Source organism: Bipolaris maydis, assembly GCF_028858645.1.
Source record: "Bipolaris maydis strain C4 unplaced genomic scaffold PSV08scaffold_13, whole genome shotgun sequence".
NCBI lineage: Eukaryota > Fungi > Ascomycota > Dothideomycetes > Pleosporales > Pleosporaceae > Bipolaris > Bipolaris maydis.
The window spans coordinates 355260-374362 of NW_027093869.1; the positions used below are offsets into that span (position 1 = coordinate 355260).

General features: G+C 47.2%; 7 protein-coding genes across 7 annotated transcripts; 5 read left to right on the forward strand and 2 right to left on the reverse strand.

Moving 5' to 3' along the window:
• Window positions 1–1890: 1890 nt before the first annotated feature.
• On the forward strand, window positions 1891–7677 carry PSV08DRAFT_411783 (uncharacterized protein; the record flags this gene model as incomplete). Its single annotated transcript, XM_066093902.1, has 13 exons — window positions 1891–2053; window positions 2112–2647; window positions 2701–2709; window positions 2743–2853; window positions 2887–3256; window positions 3287–3291; window positions 3328–3375; window positions 3412–3533; window positions 3567–5775; window positions 5832–6102; window positions 6192–6666; window positions 6720–7102; window positions 7151–7677. The coding sequence occupies 13 exons, from the start codon at window positions 1891–1893 to the stop codon at window positions 7426–7428; spliced, it is 4980 nt and encodes a 1659-aa protein (XP_065948287.1). The 3' UTR covers window positions 7429–7677.
• Window positions 7678–10011: 2334 nt separating this feature from the next.
• PSV08DRAFT_404452 (uncharacterized protein) lies at window positions 10012–11458 on the forward strand. The gene is made up of 7 exons (XM_066093685.1): window positions 10012–10400; window positions 10689–10760; window positions 10826–10873; window positions 10994–11009; window positions 11048–11090; window positions 11192–11199; window positions 11244–11458. Exons 1-7 carry the CDS (start codon window positions 10334–10336, stop codon window positions 11401–11403), a joined length of 414 nt encoding a protein of 137 aa, XP_065948288.1. The 5' UTR covers window positions 10012–10333; the 3' UTR covers window positions 11404–11458.
• Window positions 11459–11799: 341 nt separating this feature from the next.
• On the forward strand, window positions 11800–14341 carry PSV08DRAFT_325534 (P-loop containing nucleoside triphosphate hydrolase protein). Its single transcript, XM_066092699.1, has 4 exons — window positions 11800–11839; window positions 11890–12181; window positions 12229–12476; window positions 12524–14341. Exons 2-4 carry the CDS (start codon window positions 11894–11896, stop codon window positions 14235–14237), a joined length of 2250 nt encoding a protein of 749 aa, XP_065948289.1. The 5' UTR covers window positions 11800–11839; window positions 11890–11893; the 3' UTR covers window positions 14238–14341.
• Window positions 14342–14524: 183 nt separating this feature from the next.
• Window positions 14525–15462, reverse strand: PSV08DRAFT_325547 (CYTH-like domain-containing protein). The gene has a single exon (XM_014221511.1). It carries the CDS (start codon window positions 15383–15385, stop codon window positions 14747–14749), a length of 639 nt encoding a protein of 212 aa, XP_014076986.1. The 5' UTR covers window positions 15386–15462; the 3' UTR covers window positions 14525–14746.
• On the reverse strand, window positions 15447–16359 carry PSV08DRAFT_325555 (adenylate kinase-domain-containing protein). Its single transcript, XM_066092700.1, has 4 exons — window positions 16294–16359; window positions 15972–16252; window positions 15732–15920; window positions 15447–15686 (listed from the first exon to the last, which is right to left on the reverse strand). The coding sequence occupies exons 1-4, from the start codon at window positions 16328–16330 to the stop codon at window positions 15546–15548; spliced, it is 648 nt and encodes a 215-aa protein (XP_065948290.1). The 5' UTR covers window positions 16331–16359; the 3' UTR covers window positions 15447–15545.
• A 73-nt stretch (window positions 16360–16432) lies between these two features.
• PSV08DRAFT_365024 (uncharacterized protein) lies at window positions 16433–17631 on the forward strand. The gene has a single exon (XM_014221509.2). It carries the CDS (start codon window positions 16540–16542, stop codon window positions 17500–17502), a length of 963 nt encoding a protein of 320 aa, XP_014076984.2. The 5' UTR covers window positions 16433–16539; the 3' UTR covers window positions 17503–17631.
• Window positions 17632–17649: 18 nt separating this feature from the next.
• PSV08DRAFT_325575 (AAA domain-containing protein) lies at window positions 17650–18440 on the forward strand. The gene has a single exon (XM_014221508.1). The coding sequence runs from the start codon at window positions 17663–17665 to the stop codon at window positions 18374–18376; it is 714 nt and encodes a 237-aa protein (XP_014076983.2). The 5' UTR covers window positions 17650–17662; the 3' UTR covers window positions 18377–18440.
• The last annotated feature ends 663 nt before the right edge of the window (window positions 18441–19103 follow it).

Here is a 19103-nt window from a genome sequence, read left to right on the forward strand (position 1 = left end):
CGTCCTTTCTAGGGCTAGTCTCTATCTGGAAGGTGATAAATGGTAGCACGTAAGCTCTGATGATGATCATATGCTGCGAGCGTTAGGATAGGGAACATGTCAGGTCTTTGGTCGCCACTTCCTCTCAACATTCTTACTCGCTTCTAACAAGGGCCTTTGGGAGGGACAGCAGCGCTTTGATCCGAAATGTGGCATTATGTGATGCTAACCTAATGTGGGTATTGCGACAGCCCATGTTCGCAAATAGTCGAATACAGATAAGCTCACTGTCTGACAGATAAGGCTTAGCGTCAGTGCATACGCTAAGAGGATAATTTCCTCCAGTGAGTCATCTGAGAGGGTGGCTGTAGCTTTATTCTTCCACAATCAATGGCCAATACTGACGCCCAAACACAAGCGTAGCTAGATAGCCGATATCACTGGCAATGAAAATGCTCTGCAGGAGCAGCCCAACTCACTTGTCAGTTCAAGGTACGGAGCTCCATCGAGAGTAACCAGTAAGACTACGGATTAGCTTTTACTTGCTCTTGATACCTTGTTGCCTGCAACAATATGCGAACCTTGTGTATATTAAGTGCACCATCTGATGGTGTGCCGCTCCATTCATCCAACCTTGCTGCATCCCAATTTCCACCGCAATACCTCTACTCAGCAACATGCAGTTTTCACTGGTCATGTCACGATCAAACCACTCTTGTCTGGAGCTGAGGATTGCATCATATGATCAGCCCGTTGCTCTAATCTCTAGAACTGTAGTAACTTGGTACGAAGAGCCTACTGCATGAGAGCAAATGGAGGTACGGCATGCATCTTAGCCTTTCCCTTGACCTGAGTCCTAGCGCAAGCTATCACCAATCACAGCTCACATTTCAATGTACTTTGACATGTTCCAGCTAGCAGGCTTGCTCTGCCTACTGCACATATCCAGGTGAATTATGTCAACACGTGGCCGATATGCAGCGCAAGTTGCGTGTTGAGAGCCATGTACATCAACTGGCTGATATTCAACCGCCAGTGATTCGTTCTAATGAGAGTTATGGCTTTGCTGAAAGCTTGGATAATGCCGGCTAGGTTGTAACTGTAGAAGACTTGGTATATCCTTCATTGGTGCTGTAGAAGGCGGATTGCGGAGTGGATACGAGCTTAGCTTGTGCACTTGTGCATAGAGAGAGTAATGCAGTGGGTGACAAGGCTCTTGTACCACGATACCAAAGGTACGTCTGCATGCTTCCCATAAATCTACATTGTTAAGCGTTCAGCTTTGCGTTCGCATACCACTGTCATTCGTCCAGCGAACCGATACGATTCGGATGTGAGATCTTTCACTCTCTGAATTAAACCTTGTTAGGATAGTGATTCACGAGGTACGCCGGTGCAAAATAAGAATAGTTAAACATATAATACTAGCTTCTCCACGCATGCTAACTCCCAAAAGTTCCGTCAGTAGGTGGGTTGGAATCGATGCGAACACGACAAGGGCTGTGTCAGGCATGAATAGTGTAGCATCACGCATTTGTGCTTCGGAGTGTGGGATTCCAGCGGAAAGCCATTGATAAGTGTAGGCTTAGCTCAGGACCTAGTTTGATGGGGGAGCTAGTGAGCGCTCGTGAACATTCAAGGAGTAGGTGCAACGTATTGTGGCTGCATTATCCCGAGGCAATGTTGCGCTAGTAGCTTTGATTTTGGCGTTCGATAGGCCCTGCCGAACCTCCCAAGCGGTCCATTGTTGATGTATCGCCACGTGCATGTCCTGACGTTTGCCTTGCATGACATTCTGATACGCTGGGTTACACAACAGTTGCGGTGTGCTTGCGCTCAAGCAATAAGCATAACTTCTGAGACTTACAGATGAACCAAACCCTCTATCGACCTCTCCTCTTCTGCGCTACTATGGGACGTGATTCGGAAAAGGACGCTGTCTTGGCCTGGTACAAATCCATTTCCTCCCGTCGTGTAGATCTTATTGGCGACTACGCGGGCAGCGAAATGTTCCTTGTTGAATTCGATTCGCTCCTACTTCAATGCTTTTCCAATCCAAAGCTTAACTTCGGTAGTAAGTACTAGGAGTTGCCTCCACTAAAATTTGACCATAGCGTTTATGCATTGACCAGATGGCTTTCAACTGCTCCACGCGGTATACATCGTAGAGAAGTTCCTCCAAGACTTGCTCTCAAGGAAATGTCGGTTCCGGGTTGTCTGCTTTGACCAGAATGAAGAGCTTTGTGTCCCGCCAAATGCAGGTCGAACAGATTGGCCTAAGTATGCGCTGGCGCGATCGGTTATCTTCAGGCATCTGGCACGCAACTTGAGTTCGGACAAGAGAATCATGTTTAAACGGTTTAATTCATTTACAGATGATGAGTTTGTGAAGTACCTCAATGAAAGTGGCACTTACTTCGTCATGTGTCACGATGGCGCCATGCCAGACGCCGCAAAATCAAATTCGGCGGCACTACGTTCAGATAGCGGCCAAGATCTCAAGGCATGCGAGGGAGATCGAATGTTTCTGCGTGAAACGAAAAACTCAGCTTCTTCTCCATCTGCTGGACACCTTCATAAAGTTAACCTTAGAGCTATGATTCTTTGGTTCATGAGTAATCGGTACAATGTTGCCCTGATCAATGAGCTACAATGCGCAGACAGTAAGGCAAGTCTTCCAGTTTTATTGTCGCGTCGTGTATTGTTCTAACTATGTCCTAGGCAATGATTGTGATTTTAGAGTCCTCACGACAACAGGATCAGAAGGGGTTTGACCGATTTTGTTACGCCGCAGCTTTTCATAATGTACCATCCATCAAGAGCCCTGCATTGGAAAATTTGGGAGGGATTTTTGAGCCGTCGGAAAGAGACGTGGTTACTGTTCTCGTCCTTCGTACAGCGATGCAGCATGGCACAATATCTGGTGACGAAGCCTCAGCCTTCCTCCTACATACTGCTGCACTTCAGTACTTCCCGCTTGCAAACCGGAGGCCGTCAACTACCACAAACAACACTGCTCAGACCCTCATTTGTTCATTCGCACAAACTGCAGCTTCCCTACTCTGCAACAAAGAACTGTCTGAGCAGCTCGATGTTCTGAATCTCCCAGTCAATCTTGCAGATCTCCTCGATGGGTTCTTGCTTGCTGCTCTAATCCGCGATGGCTGCTTTCGCCATACGCTACTAGCCAACAAAGCTGTCAAGAAGAAATACAACAGCCTGCTTGATACATTCGTTGAGGCCTCCAAGAATGGTTTTGATGGGATAATACCTATCAGTATGATCACCGATTATCAGGCTTCCAAAGACTCGGTCCGGTATCGCTACTCAGTTCCTAGCAATGACCAGACTGTTCTCCCTTTCAAGAATGCTATCTTCGATAAGCACCTTGCTCCTGTCAGCCTGAAGCTGGATGAAAGATGCTCAAACGAGGCAACACATGACAATGCCAAAGTTTTCCAAGAACTATCGCATTGGCACAATCATAGAAAAGCTCTTGGATTGAAGACAGCGACACAGAAGCTCGGTTATTTTGCTCGCCGCCGGAATGATTTGTATATGGCTGAAATGCATGCATATGCAGCCAGCCTTACCAATGCAGCTGGGAAGGTCTTGGAGCCTGAAACTATCGTTGTGAACCAGCGACTACAGCCACCCAAAACACAAAAGGCTCTTGTACTGGATGTATCCCGTCTTTCGAACCAGCTCGAGAAAGGAGGGAGTTCTAAAGGTGGCAAAAAAACGAGCAAGCCGATGAAGAAGAGTGGGAAGACAATGGCTCTTGAGGCGGCAGCCGCTATCAAGAGAGCAAAGACTCAATCCAAAGGAGAAATAGACGCTGCTTACTGGAAGGTGAAGTGTAAGGAGCTCGGTTGTCAATCTAATCTGCAACTTCGGTACCTCACAGCCCGGGATTACTCCATGAGATTACGTTATGACAGTTTGATTAAGCCAGAAGTGGAGCTATACACAATAGACTGCCTACTTCGGATCTGGATGGAACGTTATAACAGCACAGCTGTAGAAGCTGGTGGAAACTTTGCAGCTTTGATCTGGAACACACTTCTGGAGTTGCTGAAGACGAGGTCAGGAATGACACCAGAGATTTCGGCTTCCCTAGAGGTGATCTTGAAGGTCTTGAAACTCCCTGCGCTCAAATACGAGGCGGAGGCTACCAGTCGGCCACTCGAATTCACTTGCGTATTCGACGAGGCAAAGATCTCCAGAATTTCTGTGTCTGCCTCCATTGACCGTAACAAATTCTCTATCCCAGGCGGTGCAAAGATGTTCCAGTTGGAACATTGTGGACCATACCTTGAGAGGGAAATTGGCTCAGCTATAGACGAACGTGTTCCGTTCCGTCCCGATGCATGGCAGCGCAAGGTTCTTGACGCGATTGATGAGAACCATTCTTTGTTCGTTGTTGCACCAACTAGTGCCGGCAAGACGTTCATCTCCTTCTATGCGATGAAGCAAGTCCTCACGAATGATGACGATGGCGTCATCGTCTACGTTGCACCGACCAAAGCTCTTGTTATCAGATTGCCGCTGAAATTCAAGCACGTTTTTTCCAAGTCATTCAAACGACCGGGGAAATCGGTTTGGGCAATTCACACACGGGACTATCGAATCAACAACGCTACTGGATGTCAGATCTTGGTGACCGTGCCCCACATCCTCCAGATTATGTTGCTAGCTCCCTTGAATGCTGAAAAGGAAAACTCTTGGAGTTGCCGTATCAAGCGGATAATATTCGACGAAGTCCATTGCATCGGTCAGGCAGAAGATGGAGTGATCTGGGAACAGTTGCTGTTGCAGTCACCTTGTCCTATCATAGCCCTCTCTGCAACGGTTGGAAATCCAGAGGAGTTCAGTACCTGGCTTGGGTCAACTCAAAAAGCAAATGGGAACAAACTTGTCACAATTGAGCACCACCACCGATACTCCGACTTACGTAAATTCATCTACGCTCCTCCAAAGAAGTTTTGCTTTACAGGCCTACCGGAAAGCTCTCCTATCCATACGCCAGGCCTAGACGGAATGGAAGCCTTTTATTTCGTCCATCCTATCTCGAGTTTGAATAACAAATCTCGAGGAATACCGAAGGATCTCCATCTGGAGGCTCGGGACTGTCTTTGGCTCTGGCAAACGATGAAAAAGCACGCAACAAAGGAGTATGTTGTTCCACTGGACCTCAGCCTCGACGCACTTCCGGATGTGATTAAAAAGATCCACATATTCGAATGGGAGAAAAAACTGAAGGCTAAGCTGCTGGAATGGATGAACTGTGAGGGCTCGCCATTTGAGAAAGTTCAGCAGGATCTAAGCAAAACGCTGGTCAAACCCATCACCCGCAACCTTCTCAGCACGAAACACATCTTTGGCGGTAATTTTGAAGCCAGGAATGTCAATACAGAGAGCCTTTCTTCGATCATTCTCCCAGCGCTTGTCGATCTGCATGCTAAGAACGCCCTTCCGGCGATTGTTTTCAATTACGATCGTAATCAGTGTGAAAAGCTTATGAAAGATGTAATGAAAGAACTGGAGATAAGTGAATTAGCTTGGAAAGCCACGAGTACCTCGTGGAAAGAGAAACTTGCGGCATTCGAAAGGTTCAAGAAAGACCAAGAAGTGATCAAGACCAAGTCTAAGGATGGAAAGAGCACAGCCAGAATGAAAGCTAAGCGCGGAGGCGACAACAGGAGAGAGAAGGACGACGAAGAGAGAGTGTCAAGATTGGACAGTGAACGCGAAGCCGCGTCTGCAGAGCATTCCAAGTGGGATAGTTTCATCCTTGTGCTCCGATCAATGGCTTCCACTTCGCCAACATGCATAAACTGTTGCAATCGGAGCTCAATATATACAAGCAGCAACTTCGTGATCGAGGTGTCGCAGAATGGCTTATCAGTGCTTTGAGTCGAGGCATCGGCGTCCACCATGCAGGTATGAATCGGAAATATCGTCAAGTGGTGGAGATACTTTTCCGTAGGGGCTACCTGCAAGTTGTAATTGCTACAGGCACTCTTGCGCTGGGCATCAATATGCCCTGTAAAACTGTAGTTTTCGCTGGAGACTCTGTTTTCCTTACTGCGCTCAACTTCCGCCAGTGTGCCGGTCGAGCTGGTCGAAGAGGGTTTGACCTACTTGGGAATATCCTGTTTCTTGGAATCCCTGTTGAAAGAGTGTTCGTCTCATAAGCTCAAGACTTCCAGATCTGAACGGACATTTTCCTATCACAACATCGCTCGTATTGCGGCTAGCTACTTTACTTCATGGCTCAAGCAACTCCGACTTCGCAATTCGTACAATCAACTCTATTCTTTCCCAGCCTCGACTCTACCTTGGCTCCCCCAAGTCCAAAATGGCTGTCCTACACCATCTTCGCTTCTCAATCGAATATCTTCGACGCCAGTCCTTGCTGGATCTTGATGGTTCGCCGATCAACTTTGCTGGGTGTGTCAATCACTTATACTACACCGAGAACTCCGCCTGGGCTTTTCACGTCCTCCTCAGTTCGGGATACTTCCATGATCTCTGCCAGGACATCGATTCCAGTCCCCAACAAACCTGTTCAACAATTATGCTTGTACTATCACACATCTTTGGTCGGCAACAATGCAAACGCGTCGATGGAGAGTTTATCGAGGAGGTCGTGAAGCGGTCGCCTTCAATCGTCTTCCTACCGCCGTTGCCGAAGGAAGCGGAAAAGACGCTCCGAGCTCACAATAACGAAACCTTAGCAATCTCCGCACTTATGCCAAAACTTTCGCTGATCAGCATCTAAAGGATCCGGATGACACGTTGCCACTGAGTGGGATACGAATTGGTCAGTCGGACGAGCAATTCAACATAACCCCAGGTGCGAATCAGCACACAGTTCTTCGCTCCCACTTCGTCTCACTTTCGAGTCATGGCGACGAATTTGATAGTATCTCCGATCTCTGTAGTACTGTACGTTCTGGTGTCTTTCTGGAAGAAGCTGTTGTGCCATACTTGCCGATCCATCCGGAATCTACAGTACCACTCAACGCGTACTTGTATGACTTCTACAAGCATGGCGATCTGAATGCCCTAGAGAAAGCAAACAAGATCCGCAGGTCCGATGTCTGGTTCCACCTGAACGGTATGTTTCCTCCAAAACATCGATGATTGTTTGCTAACGAATAACCAGACTTCTCTCTCGTCCTCGCAACGATCATAACAGCTTTGACCAACTTCATAAAACCCTCCTCGCCATCCGAGGCAGACGCAACTGATCTGAAAGGCAGTGGTGACGTTCATGAAGAATCAAAGGACGATAACACGACAATCGGAAGCGACGATAATGCAGGACAGGAAGGCAATGACTCAACCTCAACAAACGTCTGGGCTCCAATTGGAGTTTGGGATGATGAGGATGATGAGACGAAGGGATGGGATGATGTAGACATGCGCCTACCAAGGTACTAAAAGCATTTCTGTGTTTGAAGGGGGAGTTTGATGGTAAATTCAAGCAGATGTGGGCTTAGGCGTTGAAGCTGCCAATGTAGACTTGTTATGCAAAGAAAACACTGCTGTATGTATGAGCTACATGCTATTCCTGATCCCGGAAGCTTGCTTGAGCCTAATTCAAAATGAAAGGAAACCACAAACCTAGTCTCTCGTAATCAAAAATGCCATTAAGGTATCGGGTAATGTGTCATGTAACAAGGTCCTGTCCTGCACAGTCTGCAATAAGCGAACGATTGACGGATTGATTACCGCGTCAGGCGTAAAAAGACCACATTCTGGCTCGTACCACGCCCAATCAGGTAATCAATATGTCTATCGCTTGCTTGTTGCGCCTAGCACTAGGGTCCAGCGACTCTGGCAAACATATAAACCTTAGCGCCAGCATGCTCTAGCAACGATTACAGGTAGATTATATGACCCAAGTGGCGTGTTTGCACGTCGGAATAATAACAACGAGGTAGTTGAAGACTATAGTCTGCATTGAGCCACTCCGGCTTATCGGCCCAGCTGTTATCGCAGTTTCCCCGAGCTGAGAAGAATGGGTCCTCGTGTTCTCTGACTGAAGCGATGCTTAATACGTATCATTCAGTGGTAGTCTACCTTTCGTATTGATTCTTACTACTGTTATATTAGTTATGGTTTGATCCCATGTGTGTGATAGGAGAGTTTATCTGCTTTGCTCAAACTGCTCAGTTTGGCGGAGTCTCAAACAACTACTGTGCCTGAAGTTAGTAGCCTTATTCAGTCCTTTCGGTGGGCTATGGCGGTCCTTCACTGGCACTTCTTGCTGGTTGAAGTGCCCAGTCAACAGCCGCAGCTGAATGCAAACGCGGGTTATTAAGTCCCGTGACTTCTAACAACTTGGAATCTTGTGACAGACAAAAACTGCCCACCAGCCCAAGCTTCAGTCGAGCTGAGTGATGTAGCTGCGCTGGTCCTTGCCTGTTTTCGGCATCGAGTAAGTTAGTCTGCTATGTCTTGATAAGGTGAACTAAGCTCGCTCGCAGCACTATCATAAAGACTTGAAAGCTTCACACTTTCTTGGATCGAATTTATGTTAGGCTACATTCACATGTCGTCTTTATCAAGAGTTGTTCAATGGATTGAAGTACATGCATGAGGATCGACTTGAAGAAACGACAGCGTGAACTTAATGGTAAGAAACCCTTATCGTCGATCTGACGCCACTACTTTGATGAATCTCCTCAATTAGATAGCTCCATGCTATACAAGTGGTCTAGGATATTGTCTGTGTCGCTCAATTCTTGTTGTGCCTCGACGCTAGCCGTATACAAGGACAGATGCACGCAGTCATTCTCTACCTGCGCGATCTACACCTCGACTTTCCTGCTCTCTGTTAATTATATTAGTAAGTCTGATTATAACTATATATAATTACAAGTCTTCATTAGCACTAATACCAATAGCTTCTAAGCTATATTTAAAAGGGATGGCAACAGACCGGCTAGCCTTAGGATCCCATACAGAGCTAGCATTACGGCTAAGGCAGCGCATTTGAAAAGACAATGCATCTTGCTAGCTGTTTTTGCTGATCGATTACAGATGCTTATTGCTAATAGTGAATTTGTCTGTCGTGATTGAAGCTTCAAAGCCTGTCATATAGCGTTGAGTAGTTTAAAATCGCCGCTTACACAGAGTAAAATAAACCTTAATAAACCTGCTACTAGTGTCTTTTGTTGAACTGAAATATAAATCTCTATTATTGGTGGTGAAGACACCATTTGCTATAAGCTTGGATGTGAAAGTTCTTACTATACCCCGAGTCATAAAAAGCAGGGCCAGGCACGCGCAAAGTTTTGACGAAGTCTTCGGCCGTTTCTATACTTTGAATATAATTAACACAATAGGAACCTTCATTCATTCACAGACAGCGATGCTAACCTAATGTGGGTATTGCGACAGCTCATGTTCGCAAATATTCGAATAACTACAGATAAGCTCAGTGCTTACGCAGTCGACAAGGCATACTAAGTACTAGTTACTAGCGTCAGCGCTGATTCGTCAGCGCACACGCACGCAGGGAGGATAATCCACTCACACGTGGACCATATTGGAGTGGCTGTAACTTCCTTCTCCCACACTCGCTAGCTATGCGAACGGCCAGCGGTATGTATGCAATGGCCAATAGCAGCGATTGCGGTGCAGAAGAGGGTAAACCCGGGCCGTAAGGCTGCTGCAACCGTCCTGCGCTATAGGCGAGGCTGACCGCGACATAGTAACTCGATCGCGACCGTAAGCACTTCTAAGGGTATCTACGTCGGCTCAGCGGACGATATGAACTGTGCCGCATTAGCACGACTGCTTGCCGGCAACCAACTTACGTTTTCCAAGTTTACTGCTGGCGGCTGCATCGTTCACCCTACATATGTACAAGATGCGACATGGTGGCGTGGCTCTTACAGTCATTAGCGATTGCGGCTTCCCCCACACGCAGCTACATGTTCGTCGCAGGACCGTCGGTAGGGCTAGGGTTAGAGTTCGAATGCGAAACACCCAGCCGTCATCTCTAGGAGCCCTACGAACTAGGTCTACGAAGTGCCAGAGCGGAAACCTAGGGCATGAACATAGCCAGATAAGAGAGATTGCAGCCTGCTTCCAGTATGGGCAACAGTATGCGGACTCGACGCACATCAAATACACTAACTAGTTACTCGACCACGGTGTGCTGCTCCCCTCTCCCAACCTTGATGCATCTCAATTTATAGTCACGTCTTTAATCCCCTCATGTGCACCTCTACCCAATCACATACAGTACTCGCCACTCATATCGCGATTCATCTAGTCTTATCTAAAGCTGCAGACCGCATCGTTTGAACAATTCGCCGCTCGAATCCACAAGACCATGGTAACTGGATACCGAGAGCTGCTGCATAAAAAGAAAAAGAAAAAGAAAAAGAAAAAGGGAGAAGGTGAGTTTTTCAACCTTGCGCCACAGACCTAGACACCAACGCAAGCTGCGGCCACTCACAGCCCGCACTTGCTGCTACTCCACCACTCTCCAGTTAGGTGGCTTGTTCCTCCCCTCACGCATTATTAAGTGAAGTGACTACGTACATGCAAGGCTGATTTTGGCATCTGAGAAGCGCCTCGGTAGCGCAATATTGAAATGAGAACATCTATACGTCCACTTTCCTGGTGCGGGAAACAATCTCTATTTCTTTTACTGTTCCTATGTGAGGCAGCTATCAAGTTAACAGAAGATGCCTGTATGCACACACCTGGAGAGGTTGACTTACATAATAATGGCCAGGCTCTTCACCAAGTAAAAGGTAAGTTTACATGACTTTGGGTGGTATGCATCGCCAAGTGCTCGGCAGCAACTTCGCACCTGCAGAGAGTGGAGAAAGATGCCAGAGTCAGCTCACAGTTCGTAGGGAAGCTAGTAAGTGCACAATTCCTAGACTAAATCGAACAATCTGCCGATGCTTGTGCAGAATACAAGTAGGCTCATATCTGGTCTGTCATTAGTTTTCTCGATAACTGAGCTGCATTCCTAACATAGCGCGAAAAATATGCCCGTAAGCGAACAGAAGATTGGGACTAATGCAACATGCAGTTGTTGGGCACAGATAAGACGGCATTACATAGTATTCAGTATTGTATGTACACGTATAGGTTTTGATCAAAATCCACTGCTTGGCACCCGTATGTACTCAATCCTACTTAGTTCTATTTGGAAAATGCTAGATATATCAAACAGCGGTCACGGTTAGTCAGATTGCGTCAGCACACATGAGTAACTAGTTACTTAGTTACCCAGCTTTCTACTTCAGCGTAATTCCCTTAAGTCCCCTGTGTGACTGTCACGTGCAAGAGGGCGCACAGCAGGTCAAGACACATGGCCCGATGTGCGGTGGTGAATGGATGATCATTGTCTTCAGTTTATCAGGTGATCTAGCTCGCATTATCTAATTCTATAAACTATCTTCTCGTGATCCACGATTCAGTTCATCACAGAAATGCGAGATGATGAAATGTGGTCATGTACATTATGCAAACTAGCAGATATATGGATCGAGAAGAATGCAAGAACTGCGAAGCAGGTATGGCGGGGTCCATCCCGCAAGATGGTCATGTTTCTTAAGCCTTCTATCTAATCGTTGGGATGTGATGTTACTGATCCGTTTTCTTTTCTTTTTGAGGCAGATGGTGGGTCAAGCAGAGTAACTGAGAGTCTCATTGGTTTCGTCCAGATTCTCGGGCCACTACAAGAGGCCAAGGTTTGCTTCCGCCCATAATGCCTGCTTGTCTATTTCTTTAGCCTTCACTACCGTAAAACCTTTGTATCCATATCTAGTCAACCCTGATACTCGTTCTACTATCGTTCTCAGGTCACTTCAACATCCGAGTATTATCTGCTCCAAACTCCATAAGAATTTCGCCTACTAATATGGCCAGCGCTATGTCTAGCGATTCTGAATATGAAGGCGTCGATACGCCAATCACGCCGGTGCCTATCGACCCGGATTCTGTCACTACAAGCTCTCTGCACGCTTTACAGTCTGCGGATCAGCGGAAAGTTATGGATATCGTAGACAAGCTGCGACGTACAGGTCTCAGTAGCATTGTGGAACTACCCCAGCTTGTAGTCTGCGGCGACCAGTCATCCGGTAAAAGCTCTGTACTTGAGGCTATCACTGAGATTCCGTTTCCTCGCAAGGAAAACCTGTGCACCAGATTCGCAACTGAAGTGGGTAACATCGCAATTACCCTAGGGATCATGCTAACAAGCTTTAGATCATCCTGCGTCGTTCTGCGTCGTCGACCAGCACGATCACGATCACTCCAGACAAGCTTCGCCCAAAGTCGGAGCAAGCCAAGCTCAAGTCGTTCAGTAAGGTCATGAACGATTTCAGTCAGCTCCCAGATGTGATCGAAGAGGCAACACAAGCAATGGGTTTGGGAGTAGTAGGTGGTATCAATTCAAGGGCATTCTCTCGTGATGTGCTATCGGTCGAGATCACTGGTCCAGCCAGGCCTCAATTGTATGTCATTCATGCGATATGCTAGAGGTTTACTAAAAAATGGCTAGAACTCTTGTCGATCTTCCAGGTCTCATTCATGCTACCAACAAAGCACAAACCGAGACCGACAAAGAGCTGATCCTCAATCTGGTTAAGGAGTACATGAGAAATCCTCGTACCATTATTCTGGCAGTGGTTAGCGCAAAGAACGATTACGCTAATCAAATCATCCTCGACCACTGCCGCAAGATCGACGAGCAGGGTCGTCGTACCCTTGGCATCATCACCAAGCCTGACTTCCTCCGTGAAGGCACCGACAACGAGCTGACCTGGATCGAGTTGGCTCAGAACAAGGATATTTACCTAGAGCGGGGTTGGCACATGCTCAAGAACCGTGGTGATAATCAGATGAAGTTCTCCTTTGAGGAACGCAATGCAGACGAGGACTTGTTCTTTAGCAAGGGTCGTTATGCTGATCTGCCTCGTGAGTGCGTTGGCATTGGCTCTTTGCGCGAGCGTCTTAGTAAGGTGCTACTCCATCACTTGATCAAGGAGCTCCCTTCTTTGAAGGATGAAATGGTCAGCAAGCTTCAAGGTACTATTGCAGAGATTGAAAAATTAGGCGACAGTCGCAACACTAGTCATGAGCAGCGTATGGTTCTGATGAAGATCAGCATGCGCATCAGCGATATCCTGAATTCTGCTATCAAGGGCTACTACGAATCATCGTTTTTTGGCCGAATCAATATGGACGCAGCTGTTGATGCGCCTGAGAACATCCGCCGCTTTCGAGCCGTGATTCAACATCTCAACATCAATTTCGCCAACAATATGCGCTTAAGGGGTCACAAATACACATTTGGAGTCGGTCCCGGTGACGAAGACCAAGAAATTGAAGAGGATGTAAGAGCACAGAAAGAGCTTGATGATCTCGAGGAACGTCCGGAGCTCATGCTCCTTCCTAAGCCCAAAAAACTTACACGCGGAGAAGCCATCGAATGGGTCAAGAAGACCCTAGAGCGTTCCCGTGGCCATGAGCTTCCTGGAACGTTTCAGCCAATGCTGATATCACAGCTTTTCTGGGAGCAGTCCCAACCATGGGAGCAGATCGCCTCTCAGCATGTTAGCACAATTGCGAGTGCTTGCAAGGAGTTCATCGATGCTGTTCTCCAGGATGCCGCTCCATCTGAGTTCAAGGACAGGCTTACTACCCTCTACGTAGATGGTGCTTTAGCTCAAGCCCTTTCTGACGCGAAAGCAGAACTGCACAAGATTCTCGTGGACAAAGCTCGCCACCCAGCTACTTATAACCACTACTTTACCACCACTGTACAGAAGATGCGTCAATGCAAGCACCAGGAGATCATGAAGAAAGCCACAGAAGCCTCAGAAGTCAATATTTATAATCTCGACGGCAAATTATGTAAGCATGTTGACCCCGGTAAGCTCACAGAGGCCATGAACAAAGCGATAGAGCTGGACATGGACGTCTTCTCAAGCCAGGAAGCCCTCGATACCGAGCGTGCGTTCTACAAAGACGAGATCAAGTACTTTGTCAACGCCATCACCAAGGCTGTCATTGAGCGCCACCTGGTTGCACCCCTCCCTGATATCATCCTTTCCCCTCTGGTTGTGACACAGATGACAGAGAAAGAGGTGGAATTCGTTGCCGCTGAGCCTCCTGAGATCACGCAGCAGCGTCTTCATCTGGAGTCTAGGAAGAGTATGCTGGAGAAAGGGTTAGAAACGTTCAGAGAAGCGATGGGAGGACTGAAGCGATAGCTATATAGAAGTTACACACCTAGCCCCTGGGTTTAGTAGCCCAGAGTCCACAATGCCTTAATCAAAGCAGATGAATGACGGAGAGTCCTTTGTCGAGTTAAATTATGACCTCTGTTGAATTCCACAACCTCACACACGAAATCACAACAAATACGACAACAGATACACGCTGTTAGTTGATGTAAACTCTAGCGGAGTGCATGTTTGAGCAGGATACAAAAGAAACTAGAGCACAGCGCGGTGAGAAGATTGGCACCAGCTGTTGCAATGTATAGCAACATGCAAAGTTCGAACAGTGAAAAATAAGAAACTCACTACTTAGCCAACTAGTATCTGAAATCTCATCCTTGCATGTACATATGTACACGAGCTACGGCCAGTCTCTTTGCATCTACAGAAAGACCCTGCAACGCTAACGCAAAGCGTGTATTGCGACACGTCATGTTTGCAAATAACCGAATACAGCTTAGCGCATCAACGGTCACTCAATATGCAGCCTTGCTTCATATCTACAGCCTGCCTTCGGCCTGGCGTTCAAAGTATGCTGTCAGCTTTCCTATTGGCACACCAGCAGCAAACGCCCACCGATATCGTTCCATGAAAGCTACAATCTCTTCGTCCATCTGCTGCATTACCCTTTGCTTGTGGTCCTCCAGCTCTTGGCCCGTATGAGTGAGATGCACTTCGGACTGCAGCTCGACCTCGCCGACCTCGTGCCCAAAGTCCATCGCGTCTAGCACGATCGAGAACCTCTCGTCCGCCAGCCACGTTCTTCTTGTCGTGCACATGGTCGCAATGCGATCGAGGCCGTAAAACTCGCGCTCGCTGCATACTCGTCCTGTAATGGTGCGTACTTGCATCCCGATTTCGCGAGGGTCAGTCAGCTCCTCGAACCTTGAGTTTTGGAAGCTGCCACCCTTTCTCACTTTGGCCTCCCATTGCCCGTTGCGTAGCCTGACCCACACACCTGCTGCTGTGAGGAGTCCAGCTCGGTCGAAGTAAGTATCTTTGAAAATGCGCTGGCCGTGTGACTGGATGCTCTGGAATGGTGGGTTCCCGACATGAAGGATGAGATCTGGGACTGCAAGCCGGCAAAACTTGCGCTCCACCTCCAGAAGAAAGGCTTGAGATATGGCTTTTCGAAACATGGAAAACGCTAGAATCTATGGCTGCAATATTCAAAAAGAAGAACTTGAAGCGTAGATGAAATGCTGGGTAACTTAGTGGTATTGATTTTTGAGAAAACCGGTTCTAGCTGCATGGAAAGGAAACCCTTGGTAGGCGTCACGTGACCAACATATATGCCTCCTATTCCATACATTGTATCTTTCCAGTATCGATTTGATATACACCCACTGTCGTCTTTCTGAGAAATTGTGCCAAATCAGTATCATGTAGACGGTTCGATAGGGTTGTGTACGAGAAATCCGTCTCTCCGTTGGTGTCAATCTGACCGCCGCTTAGCATTAATAAGGACTGCACGATAAACCTTACCTCAATAAGAAGGTTTCGTTCCTGGTACATCTTTATAACCTTGGAGTTCTCCGCGGTGAACTCATCGTATCTCTTCTGGAAGACGACTGCATTATCTGCTTCTCTTCCAAGTAGTTTTCGCGTGAGAAAGCGATTTTTGGCGACCTCTTCTCGACAGTTGAAGAACAGGACCAATGCTGGTGAGCCAATCTTCCCAAGTAAGTATGCTGAGGGAGAGCATTAGTAGTTGGGCACACTAACTTTCTCTTCCACAGGCATAGCCTGATCTAACTGCCTCGGTAAACCATCTACCAGGATCACGCGACGGTCGCTGTATACACTGTCCTTTACGCTATCTTGGAGAATACTGACCAACACCTCTGTGGAAACGAGCTCGCCTCTTTGTACCTGAGATGCCGTAACTAGGTCCGTCATCGAGTTCGAGACAAGTCTCCTCAACGTATCTCCAATAGACAAGTGACAGAATCCATGTTCGTCAGAAAGTCTTCGGCACAGCGTGCCTTTGCCAGAACCAGGAGCTCCTGTAAACCTTAGTCGTGTACTCAGAATCTCACACACTTACCAATGACGAATACGACAGTTGTTGCAGTAGCCTCCATGGCAATTTCTAGGGATGTCGGCCTGGTGAGATAGCCCTGTGTAGCGACGAGAGTTCGCAGCCCTCCATTTATGCCTCCCAAAAGCGGGGTTGTACCCACGTCATCGCTAAATAGCATCAATTGGCATCATTGCATTCTCTGGCAGCAAGTGAACATCTTCAGCATTCCACTTACTTCCTCCGTTTTAGTTCTTCGTTCACGCTCCGACAATGGACTCCGTTTCAATCTACTTTGGACTTCTGCTACTTGGTATCATGTCCATGTATCTGCGTTACAACAGTCATCGCGCAGTATGCCCTATAGCTGTCAACTATCACTTTACGAGGCGCTGCAACAAAACGTGTGGATTCTGCTTTCACACTGCCACCTCCTCTTTCATGGAAAGTTCTGATCACGCAAAGAAAGGGCTTGCATTGCTCAAGGAAGCAGGCATGCGAAAACTGAACTTTGCTGGCGGGGAGCCGTTCCTTTATCCAAAGTTCCTGGCAGAGATGGTGGTCTTCTGCAAAGACGAATTACGACTCGAGTCGGTTTCTATTGTCACAAATGGAAGTCTTGTCAAGGAAAGCTTCTTTCGGCAGTGCGGTTCCAAAATCGACATATTGGCGGTCTCATGTGATTCGTTCAACGAGTCTACCAACATTCAGATCGGCCGTGGATCCGGCGACCAGATCTCGCAGCTATACCGGATTGCTTCCTGGTGCAAGGAGTACGGCATCAAGTTCAAGATCAACTCTGTGGTATGCCGACTCAATTGGAATGAAGATATGAACAAGCACATTGATCGGCTTCGGCCTTTTCGCTGGAAGTGTTTCCAAGTCTTGATTGTCGCAGGGGAAAACGACACTGAGAAGACACTTCGAGACGCCCGCAAGTTCACTATCACTGATGAAGAATACGACAGCTTTTGCAGGCGACATGCGAACCAGACATCACTCGTGCCAGAGTCCAACCAAATGATGGCCAAGTCGTATTTGATTCTCGACGAGTACTTGAGATTTCTAGACCGCGACGGGCGTCAGCCATCTGAATCAATCCTTGACATTGGGGTCGAAAAGGCACTTCAAAGCGTATACTGGGATGAGAAGGCTTTCAGGGACCGTGGAGGAGTATACGACTGGGCTAGGTCAGCTGGTACATGCGGGCTAGATAAACAAGACCTACAGTGGTAAGATCGTGCGACCAACAAGTGGCCGGTAGAATGGAGGTCGGGTGATATTGCGAGACGCGCAGTACGTCATACGCTTCTAAATAAGCCAATTACGTAAAGTTACTATCAATGCTATAGCTTCCTACGCAGATTGAATGTTATAAAATGGTGAATCTGAGCTAATGATTCCACCCTGCCAGAACACCGATATCATGATGTCTACAAGTTTCGGAACCCTCAATAATAGAAGCGGAACTCCAAAACAATCGAACCTCTACCTGATAGGACCTCAGTGTAGTGGGAAGACGACTCTTCTCAACGCATTGAGGGCATTCTACTCCGACCGCGATCCAGCATCTCACGGTATCGAACAGCCGTTTTTCATCGAAGAAGTCGTTCGAGTCATAATGCATGAGAAGGGATTTCAAGCAAGAGACCTATATGATAGCGTTCGAGGCCTTCAGTTACAGACGCACATTCTACTAAGGCAGAACCAAATTGAAGAACAACTGAAGGACCGGTGGTTCTTGGCTGATCGATCAGCGCTAGACACGCTGGTATACGCGAAACAATACACGGGAACCGATGCCTTCAAAGCATTAGCGAGCACGAAGGAGTGGGAAAATTCGAGATTAAGAATGCAATACGCAACAGTGATAGTTTGTGAGGCTGGTAACACAGAGTGGCTAAGCGCAGACAAAGTCAGGTTGGCGTATCAAGATACTGCAGGGTGGAAGGCATTGAATGAATCGTTCTTTGTTATGCTCAGGGAGTATGGAATCTCATACAGCGTCCTACCCAATGCTGTCAAAGACTTGGGGGAGCGGGTAGCACTGGTAAGCCGTCTTTTGAATACAGATACGAGTAACGCATGCTTGGAGCCTGTTTCTTTTTGAACGTATGTAGATTACGAGACCAATTACGGCAACGTCTCATAGAATCATGTTATATTGTTTTTTAGTTGGATTACGCGCTTGTTGTTTGGTTGAAGTGCCAGATCCATTTGATCGTTTCGTCAACTATTTCTAGTACCCATGCGCCAGAGTCAAAGGACTAGTACAAGTCCGTCTGGAGTAGTATTCTGTTCAGCGCCGACTTGATTCGGAGGTCGCTGCTCCCGCGTATATTGAGATCTCACCATCACCTCCCAATTGCATGTACTGAATGAATCCAGCTATCGATGACAACCGATATTCGGCAAAACTTTTCACGGGTTTTAACTCCTTATACACAGCTGATGTTTCAAAGTGTGAATGGTCGACCATCGGTCGGAAGGTTGAGAAAATGGCTAACATCACAGAAAGTTCTATGCACACTAGATATGGAGTTTGTTACACTAAACGCACGAATCTTAGATAACAGTCTTTGTGAGGCCACCGTTCGTTTCTTCCAACAAGAATTTGAAAAATGACCTTTCCTCACATAAAACAATTATTATTTTTGTGAAATATGTCCTGGTGCGACTTGCACTCAAAGAGAAGCTTGGGCGACGATCAGCAGCTTTTGTTCGGCATGGAACGGTTGTAATTTGAAGATATGATTCATATGATGTGAACATTTTGCATGTGGCGTACAGCATGTTACCGTTGAGTCTGTCCATTTGCTGGCCCTTCGTGACAGTAT

Coding starts and splice junctions, on each gene's coding strand:
- PSV08DRAFT_325575 (XM_014221508.1), top strand. CDS start 17,663: ATGATTCCACCCTGCCAGAACACCGATATCATGATGTCTACAAGTTTC.
- PSV08DRAFT_325547 (XM_014221511.1), bottom strand. CDS start 15,385: ATGTTTCGAAAAGCCATATCTCAAGCCTTTCTTCTGGAGGTGGAGCGC.
- PSV08DRAFT_365024 (XM_014221509.2), top strand. CDS start 16,540: ATGGACTCCGTTTCAATCTACTTTGGACTTCTGCTACTTGGTATCATG.
- PSV08DRAFT_404452 (XM_066093685.1), top strand. CDS start 10,334: ATGGTAACTGGATACCGAGAGCTGCTGCATAAAAAGAAAAAGAAAAAG. Junction 10,401..10,688: donor GAAAAAGAAAAAGGGAGAAG/GTGAGTTTTTCA, acceptor TCAAGTTAACAG/AAGATGCCTGTATGCACACA. Junction 10,761..10,825: donor GGCTCTTCACCAAGTAAAAG/GTAAGTTTACAT, acceptor TCGCACCTGCAG/AGAGTGGAGAAAGATGCCAG.
- PSV08DRAFT_325555 (XM_066092700.1), bottom strand. CDS start 16,330: ATGGAGGCTACTGCAACAACTGTCGTATTCGTCATTG. Junction 16,253..16,293: donor AACTGTCGTATTCGTCATTG/GTAAGTGTGTGA, acceptor TAAGGTTTACAG/GAGCTCCTGGTTCTGGCAAA. Junction 15,921..15,971: donor CTATGCCTGTGGAAGAGAAA/GTTAGTGTGCCC, acceptor TTACTTGGGAAG/ATTGGCTCACCAGCATTGGT.
- PSV08DRAFT_325534 (XM_066092699.1), top strand. CDS start 11,894: ATGTCTAGCGATTCTGAATATGAAGGCGTCGATACGCCAATCACGCCG. Junction 12,182..12,228: donor GCACCAGATTCGCAACTGAA/GTGGGTAACATC, acceptor AACAAGCTTTAG/ATCATCCTGCGTCGTTCTGC. Junction 12,477..12,523: donor GGTCCAGCCAGGCCTCAATT/GTATGTCATTCA, acceptor AAAAATGGCTAG/AACTCTTGTCGATCTTCCAG.